General features: G+C 48.6%; 1 protein-coding gene across 1 annotated transcript; it reads right to left on the bottom strand.

The window, feature by feature from the left end:
• Positions 1-254: 254 nt before the first annotated feature.
• Adamts8 (ADAM metallopeptidase with thrombospondin type 1 motif 8) lies at positions 255-20,605 on the bottom strand. Its single transcript, XM_020152542.2, has 9 exons — positions 19,449-20,605; positions 11,622-11,861; positions 10,397-10,532; positions 9,654-9,821; positions 8,392-8,693; positions 6,357-6,540; positions 3,803-3,975; positions 3,518-3,693; positions 255-1,456 (listed from the first exon to the last, which is right to left on the bottom strand). Exons 1-9 carry the CDS (start codon positions 20,226-20,228, stop codon positions 886-888), a joined length of 2,730 nt encoding a protein of 909 aa, XP_020008131.2. The 5' UTR covers positions 20,229-20,605; the 3' UTR covers positions 255-885.
• Between the last annotated feature and the right edge of the window lie 1,110 nt (positions 20,606-21,715).

Below are 21,715 nucleotides of genomic sequence, written 5' to 3'. Positions count from 1 at the left end.
CCCCATGCCCACTCAAGCTTGAGAGCCACTGGTCTAGGTCATGCAGGTGAATGGCTGCCCACACGATCTGGGTCTAGCAGGCTTGTTAGAACGCAAAGCAGTCACCTTTTTACTGAAGATCTGTCTGAAAAGACCCAGGCAAGATGCCAGCTGTTCTGCATGTACCTGAGGTGAGCTGACCTGGTTTTAGCCTTCATCTTTGGGCCCTAGGTCCCCAGTCCTCTCCAAAGAAATAACGAACCAGACCAGACCACTTCATTGGCACAAGATCACACTTTAGTTCAGAGACACATTTGCATAAATACTTGAAATGAGTCCACCCCAGGAGGTGGCAGCCTGAGAACATGTGGCTCTCCACAGTCCTGTGACGGACACTGTGGCCCTTTAGACAATGGATTTTACTACCGAAGACAGTCATAATCATTTCTAAAGTTAGCTCCAGGTGCAATTACGGAGCTTGCTTTGATATTCACTATTGACTTCAGGCCCCACACCTCTCGTACTAAGTTTTTTCCCCTGTGAGGTAGATTATTTATCAGGGAAATCAAATAGAAAAGAGTATTTTTCATTTAACTTTGCTAGTCCTTTGACAACAGGCTGGTTCTGGTCTCCCGTTTGGGTCATAAGCACACTTTACCTTTTAACTATGCCCTCTATTTGAACCCAAACAAGGTCCAGTCCACTAGTCAGTTGACTTTAGGATCTGTCATCCCCATCCCTTCCTCTCTTCCCCTTATGAATTCAGGAAGTACCCAAAGGGCTGCAGCAATGAGAGGCCTGGGCAAGCTGTGCCATCTTGATACACAGGGTCACCTCAGAGGAGACCCTTGTCTACACCCAAACACCCCAAGTTCATGAGCATATAAGACTGTCCCTACCATGGGATCACAGGGGACATGATTGGCTTTCACAGGATTTGGCATCCTCAGGTTTCAGAGCCTCGTCACAGGTGGCAGAGGCCTGGCCTGAGGAGTCCCTGCATTCCACAGTTCGCCGCTGCCAGCCAGCTCCACATGTAGCCGAGCACTCAGACCAGTCTCCCAGCACCCACTGCACATGGAGCAGTGGCTCAATGAAGTTGGTGGTTGCTTTCTCTTTGCTGTTCTGTATGCTGTAGTCCATGTCATTGGGAATGTAGAAGGTATATTTGATTCTAGGAGGGAAGTTCTCACCAGGGATGGTCAGGAGCTGCACTGTCAGAGGCTCAGGTAGTGCCCGGAAGCTCTGCAGCCTCTCCAGGGTGGCAATGGAACCACTGTACTTTAGGATGGTCCCCTTCAGAAAGATGTCCTGTTCTATGGAAGAGATGGCCAGGTTGCCGTTGAGCAGGTACTGCCCATCAGCAGTCTTTACCGCCAGGTAGTTGCCATCGTTCTGGATTCCTGGGTGGCTCCGTTGTTTCACATCAATGTTTGTGGCACCAGCTGGGATGGTGACGATGTCATTGTAGCCATAACTATAGGGACAAAAAGACACTGTGAAGGCTGGTGGCTATCCAGCCTGGGTCCCAAGGGTGCCTTTGGAGACTGAAGTGAGAAGCCCAGGTGCCTGGGAGTGGGCAGAGAAAAACAGCTAGCAAATATTGAAATGTCTGCCCCAAAGTTCTAAATAAATTAGCTGCAGAAGCAGACAGGACTGTTTTGTACTTTGGGATTCCCAAGGGTTTTTGCTTCATCTGGCAACTCTATTGCAGATGTTTGGGCCAAGAAATTTAGATGTGTGGATCGTGACAACAGCATAGATAGGAGAGCCCAGAGGGGGTTGAAAAGCTGTGTGGACATAGCCAAACCTGGCACCTCCTGGCTCAAATGAGATTCCAAATACATTTAGTTCCATGCACTGGTATAAAACTAGGCTTGGCCACTTCCACACCCAGAGCTCAAACCCACAAGGGAAGTCTAATCCCCTTATTCATTCCAGAACTGACCAGGGTGGAAGTCTCAGGCCACCTCTTTGAGTCAATCAGCATTGCATACTTGGTTAATATGGACTTAGGGAAAGACTGGAGGGGGGAGGGTAAAGTTTGTTTCTTTGGAGCCACCTCTTGAGTGTACCCAGACACCATGAGCACTGAGCTTCTGCAGTGTTCTGTACTGTTTTGGGAAAATGATTAGGTCTGTTATAGGCATAAGGCTTTATGCAGAATGAAGAAAGCTTAGTTTTTTGTTGTCTATAGGGGTCTGGTTCCATAGGCTCAGGAGAAAGAAAATATTGAGCCAGTCTGCTGAGTTCTCTGCTATTCTTGCCACACACCTAGCTGGGGCTAGTTGTTATATCTAGGGCTATCAAAGTATCCATGGCCTAAATGTGCAGTGCCTATAAAGAAGTAGCTAAGGGACCCAGGATCTGGATAGCTTCTGCTTTCTTTTTTCCTATATCCTTTGAGCTTGAATTTGAAAAGACTCCGAAGTTGTCTGTTATGGGCTGGTTCTATTCTTTGAGATGGTGAGATGAGGGATATACATGTATATATAATAAAAGTATATATATATGTACTATATATGTAATAAAAGTGTGTCCATATGTATATACATATACATACACACACTATGGAGAGGAGGATAAAGAGAATGAATGGATAACTATTGGCAGGGTGGAGCAAGCTTCAGTAGGTAAAACACAGTAAGTCATCACTTTACAAAACGCTGAGGATGGGAGGAGTGGGGAGGAGGCTTGGATGTTCATGTAGCTGCCAGAAAAACCTAGATGCTGGAGTGGCAGAGTGAGGCTCACACGAAACACCTGACCTTGCCCTTACTTTCTAGCAGGTACAAGGAATGGCTGAAAATAAGCAATCGTCCAGTACTTAAGAAACTCGAGTTTCTTTTTCTGGCTATCATTAATTCTCTGTGTGTCCTTACAAGAGTCAATCAGTTCGTGCCTTCGTTTCTTCATTTGTAATATGGGGAATTACGTGGCTTGCTCACCTCATGGACTTATTTTAGGAATCAAAGGAGACCAGGAAAACGAGAGCACTTTGGAAAAATAGTAGGAGCTCTATGAATGTGGGCACTCAGATGGGAGAAGTGTTCTGAGTCCTCAGATTTATGAGACTGCCAAGGCCACTCCTTTGTACCCACTTTTCTGAAGATCTATCTGCAAGAAGGACAAGATTTTCTGGGCTTAGGGTGAGATGTCCTTCCTATTACAGGGCTGGAGGAGCTGTCTTCTGGCAAATACCCAGGTTACTCAGCATAGCTCTCCTGATGATTGACTCAGAGGTGCTACATCTCCATCCATTCCAGCTCTAATAAAATAATGGCTACTCTGGACTCCATACTTTCTATGGCCAGACCTACTGCCAAGTGTGCCACATATCCTATCTCAGGAAATCCTTACAATGACTGTGGAATATAGATGACCACTGACATTCTGTAGACAAACAAAAGTTCAGAGCAGTTACATAACTTATCCAATAAACAGAACTCTGAAGTAGCAGCCATAATTCAAACTTGGGTGATCAGAGTTCGAAGTCCTTTATGCTCTTCTGCCTCAGTATTGCTACTGGGAAACTCACCTAGTGGGTGTGAAGTACCCGGAGACCTTCCTGCATGAGGTGCCTTTGCCCCCACACACCCCACATTTGTCCAGCTTCTTAGGTGAGTCCACCACATGGTCACAGCCAGCCTTCACGCACTGGCCCCGGACACAGATGGCCAGAGTCTCTGGACCACACAGAGTGCCATCGATCACCTAGGAAAGAAAGGGTAGAGGACTTGTAGAGCACAGCAGCAGCCCACAAATGGAGCAGTGACAGGCATCCTCCCTTCCATCTCTGATCTAAGCCCAGGGAGATTCTCACCTTGGCTTCAAACACTTTGAACTCACTTCTCCCCCGAGCTCGGCAGAACAACTTGCAGCGGTCCCGGGGTGACACCCCTGCATATTTGGGGACCCATTGCAGGAGATTCCCATCTGCGTCAGTGAAGTTGTAGGCATTATATTTCTCACACTGCTGCTCCCTGAAGCTTTTTTCTGAAAAGAGTAAGAAATGGCGTGGAGGTAACACATCTACTGAAGCAGAGAAGACACAGGCAGAGAAATGCCTGGATCCAGGGCCTTTCTTCTTCTAGTTTCAGACTAATGCCAAGGACACAGGCACCGTATTGACTGAGCCCAATGTTTCCATACACGTTGGGGTGCATAGGGGACCCTTATTCAAAGGGGTGAGGAAAGGAGCCGTCCAGTTTCAGGCTGGGCTTTCTGGGATAAATATCCTTTCCATTGGTGAAGATACTCATTCTATTTTATAGAGAAATTTAGGTGGAAATATAGAACAATTCAGGAAGTATAGAAGGCACAGAATGATGCTTGGAGCTGTATTTTCAGGACTCTGCTTATCATGTTCTATCTTGATTTCTTCAGTGACACTGGACATGTGGCCAAAGCCTCCTCCACTTGCATTCCTAGCTTTGATCTTGCTCCTATATCCCTCTTTCTATAATTCTGAGTGTCTATGGAACAGCTCCATTTGTATGTACTACAGTCACCGCCAACTCAGCAATGCCGACCACCATCTGGTCCTTCCAAAAATTACTTTGATTTTCATTTGGCTACCCTACTATGTTCCACAGTGAGACTGGCACCCTGGTATCTCCTAAACATTTGAGCATCTCTATCTACTATTTCCAGACTGTCATAAAGTCTTTACTATATTCAGGACAATATTTGAGTTAAAGTTCTTGCATGCTGTTCTCATCACTCCATACCCAGGCCTTGTGGCCTCCCTTGGGACCCCCCTTGGGACCCAATGGCCAGCCTCTATGTGTACCAGCTTCCTCTTCCCTCCTGCTGTACTATTCCATACCAATTTGTAAGAGACAAAGTATGTGTTTTCATGGGACAATCCTGAACCTAGACCTGCTCTCCTTATCATGTGTCTCCAACCTGGCTGTGCATCTGAGATTTAAAACACAGATGAGATTCTGAGTCAGTACAGCTGAGTCTGGGCTATGTCTAGAGAAACTTTCAGGTGACTTGACAGGACAGCTGTCACAGACCGTCTCCAGATGCCATTTCAGCTTTCAAGGACCTTTGCAGTATGGCCTTTACATGCTGGTGCATTTTGCTTGACTCCACCTGAGCAAATGATAGTGCTTCTCACACCTGCCCCATCCTGGCATGTCCCCTCAGACCTTGATGCCTCCTTAGTTCTCCAGGCTTTCTTTGGCTCAAACTTCTTGCAAAGTTTTTGCCTTGCCTAGGTTTTCCTCATAAGCCCAGACTCTGCGCCTTGTAAATTAAACCTTAATTGCTGGGTGGCAAGGTTGGATCTCTAAACACCCTGCAAATTCCTTGAGGTCAGAGACCATACCTTGTGAATTTTTCACATCCTTTATAACATGTCATAGTTCTAGACACATCAGAGGTACTAACTAAATGACTGCTCTTTGTGCACTTGATATCATGGTGTCACCTATCATCCATGCCTACCTTGTGCCTTATATCATCTCTGCCTTCCTTACCCCAGAATGTCTCAGCATGTATGTCAGGCAAACTTTCATAATTCCAAAGTAAACTTTCTAGATCCTCATGCCACTGCTGATTTTTCCCATCTTGCAAAACTGCAGAGCCTACAGATTTCCTTATTAGATGCCAACTTAATGCCAGGGCATCTTGGCACTTTGGTGAATTTCTCCTAAAGCCCCATTCTCATTTCATGCTGCCAATACTTCCCTGAGCTGTCCAAAGGGGAGCTGGATGGGATGGAGGGGGAAAACGTCTAATGATTCCCTTTTATGAGTTTGCAACTGGTCCTTACTGGCTCTTAGTTAATGTGTGTGCTTTCTAGCATGTTCTAGGGGATACAAATATGCCAAGATGAGGCAGAGGTGGCACAGTTTCCTGGGAAGGTTCTGTCAGGCAGTTGCCAGGCCCCAAGGGAAGATGGGCAACTCTTCTTGGAAGGAATGTGCACAGAATCAGACTCAGAAATCCTCCCTCCTCCCTGGGCTAAATGTTGGTTGGAGAGACCTTGGAGGTTTGGCTCTGACACTTGCTTTGGAAAACACTTCCATTCTGCACACAGATGAGGGTTCAGATGCCTCTGGGAGGATTATTATCTAGATGTTAACCCCTCTGTAAAGGCCCCTCCCCTATAGCTTTGGTTGCAAGTAACATGCTGTCTCCACATCTCCAAAGACCAGGGCAGTCTCCCTCCTTGACTTTGCCAGTCTCTCCCAATAGTGAAGGTTATCCTAGGTCCTGAGGACTGCCCCCAAGCCTTCTAGCCCATTTCAGTTTGGATCACAGGCTCAACTCTGCATCACAGGAGACCCACCCTTCCCTTCCTCTAGGGATCTATTGCAACAAAAATACCAGCTGCTCTGGTAGGTGTGGCCCTAGGTGGCAATTACCATCAGGGGGGCATTCCTCTGTGTGGCACGACTGGTACTTTGTTCTCTGACCCAGGCAGTATCTTCCTCCATTCTGAGGCTCTGGATTCTCACACTCACGGTGTGAAAACTGGACTCCTCCTCCACAGGTCCGAGAACATTCTCCCCAGGGCCCCCATGGGCCCCAGTTTCCATCTATCACATCCTGTAATACACAATACCACTGAGTCAGAAGCAAAGAGAAGGAGGCTTCAGTTATCTGTGCCACCCAATGGCTGTGGCCTGACTTGCTTATCTATTTATTCTTGGTGCATGGAATAATGTAAGTTGTTACAATCATTTGTTTAATGACAGCATGGCTTACTTGGCCTTACCTTCATGAGCAGAGACTGTGCTGGGCTTGTTCACTGCTGACTGCTGGGTATTTAAAACCATCTTGCCCTAGTCAGGTACTCAACAAACTGTCTACTGAATGAATGAAAGAGTCTTTTATGAAAATAAGGTTGGGGAGAATGCAGCGGTTCTCCGTGGGGGCACATTCTGTCCTTCATGGAACATTTGTCTGGAGACACTGTGGTTGTCCCAGCTAGGGAGGGTATATGCTACTGGTACTGAGTAAGTCAAGACCATGGATGCTGTTAAATATCCAAAAGGGCACAGGTGCAACAAAGTATTTTCTAGCCCCAAATGTCATGAGTGCCAATGTTGAAAGAAACCCTGGTCTAAAGGAATAGTCACTGTCTACCAGCTACTGTTTAAATGCTAGGCTGATGCTGGGAAATGAACAGAATTGCTGCCAAGTTTACAGCTGACTTAGGAGAACAAAGCTTTGCTTTGGTTGTATCACAGAGGGTTCAAAATAAAAATAATGTAAAAAAATAATAAAGGCAACACTTGCTCATAAAAAGTGAAAAATGCAGAAGAGTATTAAAAAAAAAGTTAAAACAGCCCAGATAAATCCATTGCAGTGATTTTCATATAATTATAAAGATGTGTTTTCGTTTTACTAAGGAATGATTCAGTATTTAAAATTTTCTCATATTCTTCCATTTTTCCTCAAAAACAGATGATAAACATCATCCAATGATCATTTCATGTCGACCTCTCACATATGCTAATGAGTGGATGGACCCTTTTCCTCAGTGACGGAGAAAAATGAATGAGGAAAATGGGAGGTGGCTGAGCCAGAGTACACAGATCCCGTGCCCACTCAGCTTAGGATGAGCGTATGTGGCTTACCCTGTCCAAGGAAGCTCCTGAGGCTCAGTACAAAAGACAAACCACCAAGGACAGCCCTTGGAGTGTGCTCAGGCAACCCTGGCGATTCAGTACTGGGCAGGGAGCAGGCTGTGAAACTCAGCGGATGCTGTTTCATGCTGATGGCTCCGGCTTGGTGACTCACAGTAAAAGAAATGTGATCAGCCTCACAGTTTGGATGTGTTACGAGCAGGGCAAAGAAGTGAATCACTTAAAAACCCTTGCTGGCATTGCCTTAGTTTTTTGTGCAAGTTTCCTCTGTACTGGGCCAAGTTTTCTTTGCCTGGACAGAGGTGGCTCCAATCCCTTCTCCCCTCCTTCTGAAATATGGAATTCCTATAATTACTCTCATTCCCTGACCTCTAATTAGGAATTAATCTCAAACATGGGCAGACTATGAATTTTTTCACTCAATCCTTGACAAAATGTTCCTATACCATGCCACTCTACTTATAGAGGAGTCCATAAGGCTCCTGTCTACTAAGTCCTACCTTCTGGTCTTCATACTTCTCACCAGTCTATACAGGCCTCAGTTCAGCTTCAAAGCAGTTCAGAGGGGGAGTTACCAAAACACCCTGAACAATGGCAACATCTCATGGTCTGTGTACAGCCTGTAAGGGCACCTCACTCATGTGGTTTGGTTTATTTGTTAAAAGATGAATGATTTTACTTAGAAGTCACATATTGCAGTCTGATTGGTCCTTGACTCTCAAGTGTGGATCCTTTCCCTTGGAAACAGCCTTCGTGCTCCCCCTCTTACTTCCGTCCTCTCCTTTCCTTCTCCCTCCACCTTTCTTACCTTGGGCCACTTGACTTCCTCCTTAGGTAGACAGATGCCATCCAAGCAGAGGTGTTTAGGCCCACAGGGTGTGCCATCAGCCCAGGGAAGGCTGCCATTCTTCGTGTGGCAAATGGACTCATCATCCGCTGGGTGGCACCAAAGCTGGGTGCAGATGTCCTGTGCAGAGGTGTTGGGGCAATGGTGGAAATTGGGCCCAAAGGTCTGCTTGCACTGTTGTTCCAGATCATAGAGGGCCCTGCTGCCTGGGAGGTCTGTGGGGTAGGGAAAGGTCAATGCGGGGGCATCCAGGAGGCAGTCCCCTGAAAATAGAGAAGCAGAGGAGTAAGAATCAGGAGCAGGGCCTCCCTCTCACTCCAATTCCGTATGACATGGTTTAAGGTCTAGGCATTGTGGTTTCCTTGACCTCAATCTAAACACTGTCAGTACCCAAATTATCTACCTAGAATTTATCTAGCATTTTTTGGTGTTGTTGGTACTGGGGTTTGAACTCAGGGCCTCACGCTTGCAAGGCAGGCATTCTACCACTTGAGCCACTTCACCAGCCCAAGCTTATCTAATTTTGACTAACAGTTTCTTCAGGAGTGATTTTCTTTTGTTGTCTAGAACATTCAGGATGCATTCCCTGTGACCCTCAGTGTGTACCTAGTGAATGCCAGCTAATTAAGTACAATATAATATATATGGGGGGTGTAAATGTGCACTTAAAAACCATGGTGTGTAAATAAAGCTCAAATATTGATGTTTGTATAATCTATTTTTGCCTCTCCTGTGTCTTTGTCTCCTTCAGTTGAGAAGGATCTAGTACATTCTTTACTGTTTTAATCAACAATTTAAACTGCTTTTACACAGGCACCCCGCCCCTCACTTCTTGTTCTCACATGACCTGCGCACTGCCTCTTTGCCATTTCTAAGTTATCATAGGGTCCATCACTGTGGCCTGGAACATTCTCTTCTCAAACTACATTCTTCTAAGCTCTGTTCAAGCTCACCTCTTCCAGACAACCTTCTCAGACTAATTCCACCTGTTTTGTGATGAATAAATCTAAGTTAGGCCAGAGCTCAGAGTATGGGAAGATGGGGCATAGAAGAGCATTCTGGGGGGATGCTTAGAATACCTTTCTAGAGGACTCCTCTCTGAAGTCTCTCCCCACCCTAAAAGCTTTGTGAGAAAGCACAGCTGTAGGGAGTCCCCAAGTCAGAGCAAATGCCAACAGCTGCCAAGAAGTCCTCACAAGCAGAGGGGAACCAAGTGGGCCTACCGTGGCCATGGTCCAGGAGCTCCGTGAGGTACATGGCACTGCAGGGAGACCAGGGGAGCGTCTTGTTCAGGTGGACAAAGAGTGGAGCCATCATGTGGTGTTTGCTCATGGGCCCAAAGAGCCGAACACAGGGCTTAGAGTCGTCGTGGGGCATGCTGAGCACGTGCCCTGGGGGAACAGAGAGACGTGGTCCACTCTACCTGTCCTACCACTCTCCAGTCACCCTTTCCTGCCTGAGTGCTACCCATGTGGCCAGACTGTGCTGACCCAACAGTGATGACGGCCTTGACAGTGCTGCCCAGTCATGAGCACCTTACTGGCATGGCCACTCTGACTCTCTGAAGACTTCCATTTCTGACTTCATCCTGGGCTTTTCCCATCTAGGAAGCTTTCTTGGGTAACTGAGGAACATCAGTACCCTCTATTTTCTGCCCTGCCTGTGTGAAAGTCACACTGACCTCTACTATTCACAATCTGACGCGCTTCACAATCCATCTCCCCAAACCCTTATGCAACTCGGTACCCAAGCAACTTGTTTCATGTTTTGACACTCTCCACGTGACCTCGGATGATGGCCCAGGACAATATTACAGTGTTTTGGTCTTATGCTCAGGGTAAACAATACCAATCGCAGTATCTATCTGTATATAACTGCTCTATCAAAACTGAGGAGATAATGGCTAAGTGTGGGGTAGCCAATTTGAACCTGGAAAAGGCAGCTCCTGTGTTTTGGCAAATCTTACCCAGCTCGTGGGCCACCGTGTAGGCTGACTGGAGCCCCTCATCCTTGATCACGGAGCAGCTCTTGTTGGGGTCGCATATGGTGCCGATGTCCGCCATACCCAGGGTGTTACACTTCCCCTCCTTCCCACAGAATTTCTGCTTGGTGGAGAGAGCACACCAGCGGGGGTTGGGGGAGGGACCACCATCAGGACCAAAGGTAGGGGCCAGCATACCCATGACATTTCCCCACCAAACCTGTGAGACACAGATTGCTGACCAAGCATCACCTGTGTTTACTGAGCCTTTTAAAGCTTTTTTAAGGCCTGGAAAGCAGCAGTAGGGCTCAGCACATCTGGATGTCCTGAGTGTCCTTATATTATTGGATTTTTCTGTCTTGGTTATGGTGAAGATAGTTCACTCATCCCCTGTCTTTTTAACTTGGAGAGTGACCCATGAAATATACTATTGTTAAAAACAACATACACACGCATGCACACACATGAATCCCTCTTGATTTCTTAGTGATACAAAACCTCCCCATCTTCTCTCAGGCTGCTCATGTAAGGATGCCTTTCCTTGTCTGGCTGGCAGTGTTCTGAACTGGGGATTTTGAAGGCCTGCTTTGGGAAATAGAACAAAAATGGTTCAGAGCCTGGCTCTAAGCAAGACTGCCTGGGGATGGTCTTGACTGTGTGGCCCCTCTACCTCTCAGTTTCCTCAGTTGTAAAATGTGGACAATGCCATGTTTGCCCGTGGTGCTGTTGTGAGGACTGAGTGGTGCTCAGGGCCTGGTACACATTACCACATTCACTTGCTTTCAGGAAGTTGTCTGGTTAAATCATGCCAGATAGGTGGGGTAGCCCTCCTGCTGTGAGGGAATCTCCAGGGACCCCCCCTGGTTACCTGCCTTTATGCTTAATAAGGACTGAAGATAGAACACCTCTCCCACTTTCAACCCTCTCTCTCACTGGGCCATTCAAGCCTGTTTCTTCTTGTTATGACCTGAGCAGACAGCTGGTCACAAACTTTTGGAATACAGCCCTTACAAGATTTTTCTCCTTCCCTTGCAAATACCTCACACTTGTCCTTATGACCTCCTCCTCATCATTCCAAGCATGAGGCTGCTGGAGTCCAGCTGAGGCCAGCAGGGAAACAGTTTCCATGTTTGGGCAGGCCTCGGGGCCCTCCCTTTGATCCTCCCATCCCATCTTCCATCCTCCCAGCTTCCAGAGCCAGCCCACACACCTGTCTGGTGAGCATGATGGCTGTGTCATAGTGCTCTGGATGGCGGTCACTAGGCTTGTTGAAAAGCCGCTGCCAGCTGCAGAAGTGGCGTAATGTGAGCCCACCATTGTCTGACACCTCTGGGCCCTGTTTTTCATCTTCCACTATCACCATTTTGACCACCACAAGGCTGATGGAGTTCCTGATGCTGGGATGCTTGAAGATGAGGGCTGCCATGGACATCAGGGTGAGGATGTGGTTCTGTAGGGAAGGAGGAACAGAGCAAAGAGCAAAGAGTCACTCTCAGGGCTACGACCTCTTGTTACGAGGTATTTACCTGGCTCAGCCAGACTCTGGGCTGAGCATTAGATCTGTAACATCTTGCTGAGGTCTCACAGGCTTTGACAGCCTGGAGTTACTTCACTTCATTTCCCACAGAAGAAAACTGAGGCTCGGTATCTAGCCCCATATCACAAAGTCATGAGTGTACAGCAGTGTTTGAATCCAGACCTGCCTGGCTGTCAAGCTTGCCCATTTAACATCCAGAATGGCTACACATGGTTATCTAAATCATAGTTAATTAGCATTATCAAAATAGTTCTTCCACTTCACTGGCTGCATTTCAAGTGTGCCAATAGTCACATATGGCTTAAAGATTCTGCATTGGAGCTGTGGATAGAAAGTTCTTTTGGGCCATGTGTCTTATTCTGACTTAATCTGGACATTACCTGTCTCCCTGCTGACCACCTCTATCTACCCTCCCCAGCTTCAGAAAGCAATGATCTGAGTGCTCCGGGTTAGTAGAATTTTCCTCTTAGAATCCATCCAGGCGTGTTCCTGTTCTCTTTAGGATGGGAGTTGTTAACCCTGAAAATCTTGCTCTTAGCAATAGCTCCTTAGCACCAGTCACTGGCCATATTTGACACATGTCACCTCATTAAATTCTCACAATAACTCTACAAAGTAGGCCTTGCAATCCGTGTTTCATCAGTGAGGAAGTGGAGGATCACATCATTCCATACTTGTAAAAGGTCACACTGCTCTTAAAGCTAGGATGCCAGCCCAGGTGTCTGCCTGAAAGTCCATACTCTTTTCATTAATTATCTCAGAGTTTGGATGGTTGATTTCTTCCTGGACAGTCCTTAAGGGTTTATTCCCTTCTGCCTGGGGCTTGAGAGAGTCCAGAGGACCTAATGAGACCCATGTGCTCAGGGTCCCACATGCTTTCAGTTCCACTCAGGCCAGCTGAAGGAACCTACATCATGGCTTGGCCTCTTTCCTGTCCTTGGGCTGCCAACTGCTCTCCTGCTGGATTTCAGAACTCTGACAGGAGGCCAGATGGGACCTCATACTCCTGCCTTGGGGACCTCTTGAAGTGGCCTGCTTGGATTCTTTTGCAGAGGCAGACACAAAGGAGCAGAGGCAGGTATGCCTTACACCCATAGGGTGGTCAGCTAAGCTACTGCTTGCGCACTCTGCCTCTTTGCTCCCTGGAGTACCACCTCTTTCAGACTCTTTCCATGTCCTCCTGTGGTCTGGAAGGTGGAAGAGGAAGGAGGGGAAAGGCTAGCGAGGGACATTGCATTGGGGGAGGCCACATGTGGGAGTTCCAGACGAATCCCATTATTTGTGAATGGGACCTGTCTGTTCATCTCTCAGGCAATAAGCCAGGTATTTTGTTAGTCCTACAAACAGGGGTTGGCAGGTTATTAAGCACAGGTTACTTAGCACGTCATACACTCCAGCTATGTTTGGGCTGATGTAAACATCTTATCGGCAGTACTGAAACTTGGCATTTGCTCCTGGAGTTGGATTCCTGAGGGGGAAAAAAAAAAAGCAGTCACATCATTATGCAACTGGGGGTGAGCCCTGAGGAACAGTAGCTTGTGAGGAGAATTCCCAGCCAGGTTTTCACTGCTTCCACAGGACAGAAAGAGTCTTCTGGTCATCTAGGAAGGGCCGGAGTCTGACAGACAGGGAACCAACTTTTGGAATTTCTTATAAGACAATTTACAACTGTCCTTACAAGATTTCTTCTGGTTGAGTTCCAATTTCACAATCTGAAAATTGGGGAAGATGAGGTTTTTTTCAAAGATGGTGTGAAGCCATGAGATGCAGGCTTGTGAGTGTTGGACCAAGGCAGCTCAGCACAAAAAACTGAAGTCTTGAGGTTTGGGAATGGTGTGTGTGCCTGAGCTGACCAGATGAGACTGAAGCTGAGTGACAGATGAGGCAATGGTTATTCAGGGAAGAGCAAAGAAAAATGGTGCACGCAGGTCAGGCTGCAACAATAGAAGTTTCTAGCATTGTTTCCAGGGAGCTGCCTCCTGTGCAGTTTAGGGAACTCACATGATCATCTGCTCCAGACACTGTGCAGCTGTCAGGTTGAGCTGGCTGGAGTGCCATTTTGCTTCAAGGTGATGGATGGATGTGAAGACACCTTAAGTTCCTCTTGGGCACTGACTGTCTCAGAAGATTATCTGCACTGCTGGGGGCTAGCAGGATTCTGTGGTCCCAAGTTCCCTTCATAACCCCAAGTCCAGCTGACCTCCCCTTACCTCTTGTCATCCCCACCATCTCCCATTCCCAGTTGGCTCTTCTGAGAAACAGTGGTAGGGGTTTTGCACTGCAGTGAGACTCACAGTTCCTCAGGGAGAAGGACCCCTGAGCCTGGGCCAGGTGTGTCACCTCAATTTTGTAAACCTCCACTCCCCAACAATTCCCCAGGCTTATAGTCATACGGACAGCAGGTCCAGAATCCAGTGAAGAAAAGGGTCAGATGGTTTGCTCCACCACCTGGTGTCTATTTATACCTCCCTACGCACACACAGGTGTAGTTTGTGTGCTACAGAATGTGAATTAGACCCTGACCTATGAACTGGAGGCCAGCGCAGCAGGCAACTTCCAAACACCACATCAGGTTGGTGGAGCCCATGATTTGAACTGCTAAGGATGGCCAAATAACCCTACTCTTGCATGACTTGAGAAGCTCATGCCCTAACTCTCATTAGGGAAAGGTGGCGTACTTTAGAGAGTCTCCTTCTCATCTCTCTGTGTCCCCTGGAATACAGAAATGGACCCAGCTGGCTGACTGGGACATTGCACTTTGTTTCTTTGAGCAACAAACAAGGAAAATCCTCCTCCAAGATCCTGGCTGCTCCTATGCTAGTCAAAAGCCACTTTTAGGAGTCTTGGATGGGGGGCAAACCTGGGCCAAGCATGTTTTAAGAGGCTCCTGCTTAGCCAGAACACCTAGATTTAGGCTTTGCTCATTTGCTTTTTTTTCCATATAGGTCCTAATGCTTTCTCATGAGGCATGCCTGGGGGAGACCAGGAGAAGAGTGACAATGTGCAGACTCACCTGGTACTCTTACTCTTCCTGACATTGCTTTAGGAAAGTGCTGGAGAGGAGGTGGGAGAGAAGCAAAGGAATAGGAAATAAGTGAGAGGAGGAAAGAGCCAGAATGACATGGCAGTCCTTCATCTCACCTTGTTCTCCAAACAGCAAAGAGTGATGTTACCTCTCTAAAGCACTCACTTATGCAAAACTATAAGAAGTCAGCTTTAAAAACTCAAACCAGGGCAGGCAGAAAAAGAAGGTCCCTTTGCCATGGGGAATAGCAAAACTGAAAAGCAGTGCTGGCGCTCCGGTGGTGTGTGGCACACCATCATTCCTCATTCTCATTGACAAATGAATTCCATCACCAAAGGCAACTCTAGGAATAGCTGTGCTTTTTTGAGCACAGACTATGTACCAGGTAGCAGGTCAGGTGCTTTCTGGAATTTGTTACATCCTCAGGACAATTCTCCTATGTTGCTGGTGAAGAAATTGAGGTACAGAGAGATAGGTGACTTACTCAAGAATACTCACTTATTTCTATTTCCCTCCAGTCTATGTTTCTGGTCACCACACTATCACCCATCTTTGCTGCTGCAAGGCGAACTTCAGCCTCGTCAAAACAGACCCAAAGCATGCAAGACAGCAAGGCTGCCCTGTCATTGTCTATGCGCCCCCACCTCTGGATATTTGAATTTTTTGCGGGGGGAATACTCAATATCTCTGGTCATTCTGACTGCAGCAGATACAAGGAAGGGATAGAAAAGACTCATTCTTTAGCCAGTGCAATAAACTTAATTAATACACAGGTACCACTTGTCTTTCACCCATAAAGACTAAGGTGGCTATAAAGCTGGTGGGCCTCTGTCTGTTTATCATCTAAACCAGGACGCTCTTGACATTGAAAGATGCACTATTAATAATTATGCTACAGCAGGTATGAATGAGAATGTGCTGGAAGAGTAGGCTATAGGTTTACTATAGAAGTAGGACTTGTGAGAGACATTTGCCCCAGAGGACAGAGGTAAGGAAGAAATGGTTGTGACAACCCTTCCCTGAAATCAGTCCCCAGGAGCCTGCTATCTGAAAATGCTCCAGTCTGCTTTGGGGAAGAAGATCTTCCATGTTAAGAGGATTCAAAACTTTGCTTACTTCCCAGACTGAGCCTGGGGCACCACTCAGGACGTTCGTTCTGTCCTGCTCCAGATTCATTTCAGGGGACAATTAGCAGCAGCCAGATAGGGACAGAGTTTAAGGACTCTTCCAAGGTGGCCCGTCCTTAGAAAGCCCCTTTGTTTGAACTCCTTAAGTCTGAAACAGATAAAGAAGGTGGGAGGCAGGGGCCTCTTTTGTTAAGGGATTAAATGAACTCAATTGTACAGAGTTCTGGAAAACTTCATTGTCGCTTAGCAGTGACACCGGCCTGCAGCATAGCTAATTCTTTCTCACAGCTTTGAAGGCAGAAGTTTCTTCCTCTCAGAATAGGACTTTACATTTTGTCTGGATATCTTGGGACTGCTGGTAGGAGAGTAAACAGTCACAGATCCTTCTCAGGCAAAGAGGCAACCTAATACAATAACGAAGAGTGCTGGACTCAGGTTCAGGAGACCTGGGTTGCAAATCCAGCACGCCAATACTAGTTGTATGGCCCTGGGAAAGTCACATGTTTCTGCGAGCTGTGTGTTCTTCCTCTGCCTCCCTTGCAGGTTTTTCTATTGAGGACATTCAGGTAAAAACCACTCTGTAATTTGAACATATTCAGAGAATAAATGGGCCTTCCAGAGGATAGACTCATAATGAAGCAGCCTTGGAAATGTTTAGATGAGAACCGATTACCTGGTCCTGCTGTCTTGCTACTTCTTAGAGGGTTAGAGGCTCTTTTTATCATCTTCACATACCTCCAATTACTCTAAGATACCCTGAAGTAACTTCGATCTGTGTAAATGAAGTCCCCAGGAGCCTCCTTGCAAGTTACATGTAAAGGACTGGCTGGCTTCTATCTTGGGAAGAGGTCTGAGTAAGCCAGTTCTTGGGGCACTAGGATTTGACTTTCACTCTTCTCTCAGCTGAACTCGTGCAGCAATTTTAGGAAGCCCAGGGAACTGAGCTGAGAATCTTAATGGCTGGTCAGAGGGGTCAGTGGGTGGTCATAGAAACAGCTGTGCCTCAGCTCCTCCCCCATCCAGGAGGTGGGAGCAGGGGTACAGGTGGGCCAGGACATAATGAGATCAAGGGAGATGGGCCTACAATGGTCCACTGGAGCAAAGATTTCTTTTTGTTGTCAGGCCTAGAAGTAGACTACCTTGGGAGAAGCAAGTGTTCTTGCTCTAATATTCTCCTCATCCAAGTTGGCCAGCTGGGTGTGGAGGTACCAATGAATAGTTACAAATGATCCAAAAACCTGTGTATGTAGAGGGGGATAGGATGGATGGGACAAACATGAGCCAGGCTGCCTGGCTAGTTGTCCCATGAGGGTGGAAGTGCTCCCGTGGCTCTGTGATAGCAAAAGCTGACTTGTATGAGCAGCAAACCTGGATCTCAAGAAGAGAACAAAACAAGACACAGAACTTAGCTGTCCTGCTTCAGTGACTCTGGAATCCTGGAGCCTGGAACCAAATCATGGTGCCTCTGGACAGCTGTGATGTCTGGAGATGCCAAGTGTGTCAAGTACCTGACATCTCCAGTGTTGAGGTGATGAACAGAGCAAGTGAGGTGTTAGAAAGGAACATTTTGGCTCTGAAGTCTGAAAAACTGAATTTCCCCACTACTTTCTGGTTATTCTTGTTGGCTTTCCTACATTTTGGTTCTCAGGCAGATGTCAGAAATTGGTTTACTAAGAGGCAACAGATACAGATTTTAGCTCTGAGTTTGCAGTGAATGTATACCAGCTTCTGGAGCCAAGTGTGGAGGTCCTAATGACATGGGAGAAGCCTCTCCTCAACCCTCTCTTGCACCTTTTCCCACACCCTCTTCAGCATTTGCTTGGGGACAGGAGTTAGGGGAGGTGGCTGGTTCCTTCCCCTGCTCTCAGGGTAGTCAGAGAAACAAACATGAAGTCAGCATAGTTGACCCAAACCTCAACTGGCCGACTGCCCTGATGGCTCAGACTGCCTTCCAGTGCTCTAAGAAAAGCCAATACCACAAAAGCATGCAGGGGAACCTGCATGGGGTTTAACTGGTCCCTGCAGTAGCTAGCAGAGTAATCAGATGGACTCTCACTCATAGCACTTCCTGTCCTCTCCGTTTAGTTCTCATGCATCTTTCTTTCTCACCCTGCTTGTCCCAGTAACAGAAGGGTGGGAGAGATCAGGTGAGAACAGAAGGCTGAGTGCTTCCTTGTCTAACTGTTCTGCCAAGTGAAGCCAGTGCCCTTGGTGCTCCCAACAGTCTACTAAGCCTAGAATAGGGTGCTGTGGTGCCAGGATCCTTGTTTCAGGGAACAGTGACCTCTGAGCAGGTCAGTTCTTCTCTAGCTGGTACACCTTGCTTCCTCGGAAAGAGAAAATGCTGCTTTCTCCTGGAACCTTCACTCTTTCTCTTCTTGGAAGGACCTTCGCCAAGTCATTGGAGGGAGGTATCAGGGCTTAGGGAGACTCAAGCATCTCTTGCTGACACAGCACCATCTTTGCATATACTTAGAAATGGTCCAGCATTCTCCTACACCCAGTTTTTCTGTCTCAGCCCACTGAGAGCTGAGTCTGAGCTGAGGGCAGCTGGATGGACCAAGCCTCAGCTCTGGCTCCTCCAGAGGCTTTAAACTGCAAGAGCTCATCCTCACCTCCTGCTCCCTCCCTTTTTCATGAAACTTCAGTTGCCCTGGCTGAGCCCTGAGGCAGAAATTCTGTACCCCTCCCTTCTTGTGCTGGATGCTGGCATTGCCAAGTTCTGCAGGGGCTGAATGCCAGGTTGGCAAGGTAGTCCATGCCCCTTGATCAGAACCAGCTGGGCACACAGAAAACGGGCAGCCCCTTTCCAGGTTCATTTCCCTCCACACAATGTCTTCTACTTATGGCAATCTCAGTTCTGAACCCAAGGGGAGTCAAACAGACACTTCTTTACAATGCAGCTGACTTTCCTGGGTAGCCTCTCAGTTGGAGAGACAGTAACAAGCTGAGGGAATGAGGGTGGGTCCTCTTCGAAAAATTCAATTTTAGATTTTGTTGGGGGAGGCAGGTACCTGGGAGGGGTGTGTGTACTAAAACCCACTTTCAATTCAATCGCCCACATGCTGCGGGAGATTCAGGATGAGAGCGCTAGGGAGACAGCACCAGCATCTCCATTCTACATTGCAATGGAAGGGAATTTGGGGGCTGGGGAAGTAGGAAACAAGGGTGGCAGAAGTTAAGAAAAGGAGTTACTGTTTTTTCTCAGAAAGGAGAGAATCTTGTTTGGGGTTGGGCTTGGGAGAGTGAAGGAATTTTCTCAGGGAAGGGAAGAATTGAGAGACAGGAGCTGGGAAGCCTTTAGGGGCCACCAGGCAGACGCTGTGGGGAGGGTTGTCCGAGTCCTACCTGCAGATCGTCCCCATAGAAGGCATCCATGGACGCATCGGCCACCAGCAGCGTTTCCACAAAGCGAGCCTCAGACACAAAGCGCTTGGTCCTACTCGTGGCCTCCAAGGGTGGTGGCAGTTCGCTGGCACCTTCTGCTTCCTCTTTGCGCTCCTCCCCCTCATCCTCCTCTTCATCATTTTCTCCCTCCCACTCGGATCCTTGAGGGAGGGGGAGGGCTTCTGCGGAGGCGAACCCGGGGTCCCCGCCGGGCGCCACGAGCCCCCAATGCGCCACGAGCCCCCAGCGCTGCAGGACGTGCGGCTGGTCCAGGGAGTCCCCTGCGCCTTGGGGCTGGATGGTGAACTCCTCGCCCGCCAGCAGGAAGGAGCCACTCAGCCCGCGGCACAGGCTGACAGCCGCCAGCGACTCGGGCTCCCCATTCACGGTGCCGGAGAAGAAGCAGCCGCGCAGCCTCTGCTCGTCCTTGTGCGCCCCGTCGGAGTCCCCGGCCGCCCCGCCAGTGTCCCGGAGACGCTCGATCTTGAACTTGGGAGCCAGGAAGCTGGCGTCGGGCGCCAGGTGCAGCACGAAGTCCTGGCCGAAAGCTGACAGGTGGATCGAAAGCGCGCCCGCGCTGCCCCGCAACCGTTTGGGCACCACCACTTCTGAGTCCAGCCCCTCGCTCCCCGCGGGTTTGGCCAGGGCGCCGCAAGCGAGCGGCGGCGGGGGCAGCAGCAGCGGCAGCAGCAGCAGCAGCAGAAGGGACGGCCACCGGGCGGCGGCGGGGTCAGGGAACATCGGGGCTGCGGTTCCGATGCGCGGGAAGGGAGAAGAAGCCCGCCCGACGTGGGCAGGTGCTGGCCCCGCCGCTCTCTCCAGGAAAACGATCAATTAGATGCAGGGCCCGCTCGGCCAGCGGCAGCAGGCGGCGGCGGTCCCCTGGCGGCCCCTCCGGTTCGCGCAGCCCGCTCCTCCTGCACCCGCCCGCCAGCGGAGCTGAGCACGAGCAGCTGGCGCCCTGTCCTGCGCTCCTGCCTCCTCCCCGCCTGGGAAGTACCGAGTGGGCTGCTGAGCCCTTCGTATTTATACTTCCTTCCCGGCTTTGACATAAGAGGTTTATTTTTGATCTCTCACTATTCCCGTTTTCCCTCCCCTGGGGTCAGAGAGAGAGAGAGAGAGAGAGAGAGAGAGAGAGAGAGAGAGAGAAAGTCTGAAAAGAGGGAGTGAGAGGAGAGAGGAGAAAAAAAATTGGATGAAATGTAAAACCAATCAGGAGTCAGCGAGCCCCTCCCCCCAGTTAAGTGTCAACTTCAACTTTTCCCTCTTCCCTTTACACGGGGACCCACGTTAACTCTTGTAATACTGGACAGCCCCTTCAAGCACAATTCTAACCCTACCCTCTTCCTTCTCTGCGGCCAGGTGTCTAGGACACGTGCTCCGAAGAGGCCCCTACACTGGTCTCAGCGGAGGTTTCAGCTCCCTGCAAAGACCCTACTGCAAAGTCCTTGGGGGAAGGGTCCAGAGCTTTTCATTGTAAAGCACAGGAGAGGGAGGCGGGAAAAATACTAAAATCATGTTCTTCACCAAAAAACCACTGCATAGACAACCCCCCCCCCCCACCTGGTCCACCTTAGCAAAGACTGTTACCTCTGTGTTTCCCGGATAGGTCCCAGCCTAGTGGAGAAGCTATCAGCAGCCCAGCTGGCACAAAGTCGACGCACCCTAAAGGGACAGCTAGAGTTTCCCAAGGAGGGAAGCAGTTCTCCAGTTCTGAAACCTCTGTCTGGTCTCTAGTTATTTTGGGACTTCAGGAAAAGTGGCAAGCCCCATTCACTGCATTGCCCACAGTTCCAGGACAAATGTGTGCGTGGCTGATTCATTGTGCTCCAGAAGTGGTAAGGGCATAGTGGGTCTCAGGACCACAATCCTCAGCCTTTGCATCCCACTCCAGGCTTAATGGCTCAGGTGTGGATTGGATTCAGCATCCCGCTCTCTAAGCACCAGATGTACACTCAGCCCCTCCATGCCTTTTCTCTGAGTTGTCAGTCTGGAGGACCCAATGGGACTCCTAAAATCAGGGCCACCTACTCCCAGCTACCCAGCCTTTTGATTGTAAGCCATCCCTGCTTCTTCTAGCCCACCTGCTTCCTTTCTGTATCTGTGGAGGTCCAGCCCAAGAATGCACAAGTACTTTTGTAACTATAGAGCCCATGTAAGAAGCTTTGACACCCCGCCCCCCAACACACTGTGGGTCCCCTCTATCTACTTTTTCCAAAACATAGTTG

The sequence above is a fragment of the Castor canadensis genome, chromosome 2 (assembly GCF_047511655.1).
Source record: "Castor canadensis chromosome 2, mCasCan1.hap1v2, whole genome shotgun sequence".
NCBI lineage: Eukaryota > Metazoa > Chordata > Mammalia > Rodentia > Castoridae > Castor > Castor canadensis.
The sequence above is the reverse complement of the archived record's forward strand: the minus strand, read 5'-3'. Positions and strand labels throughout refer to the sequence as shown.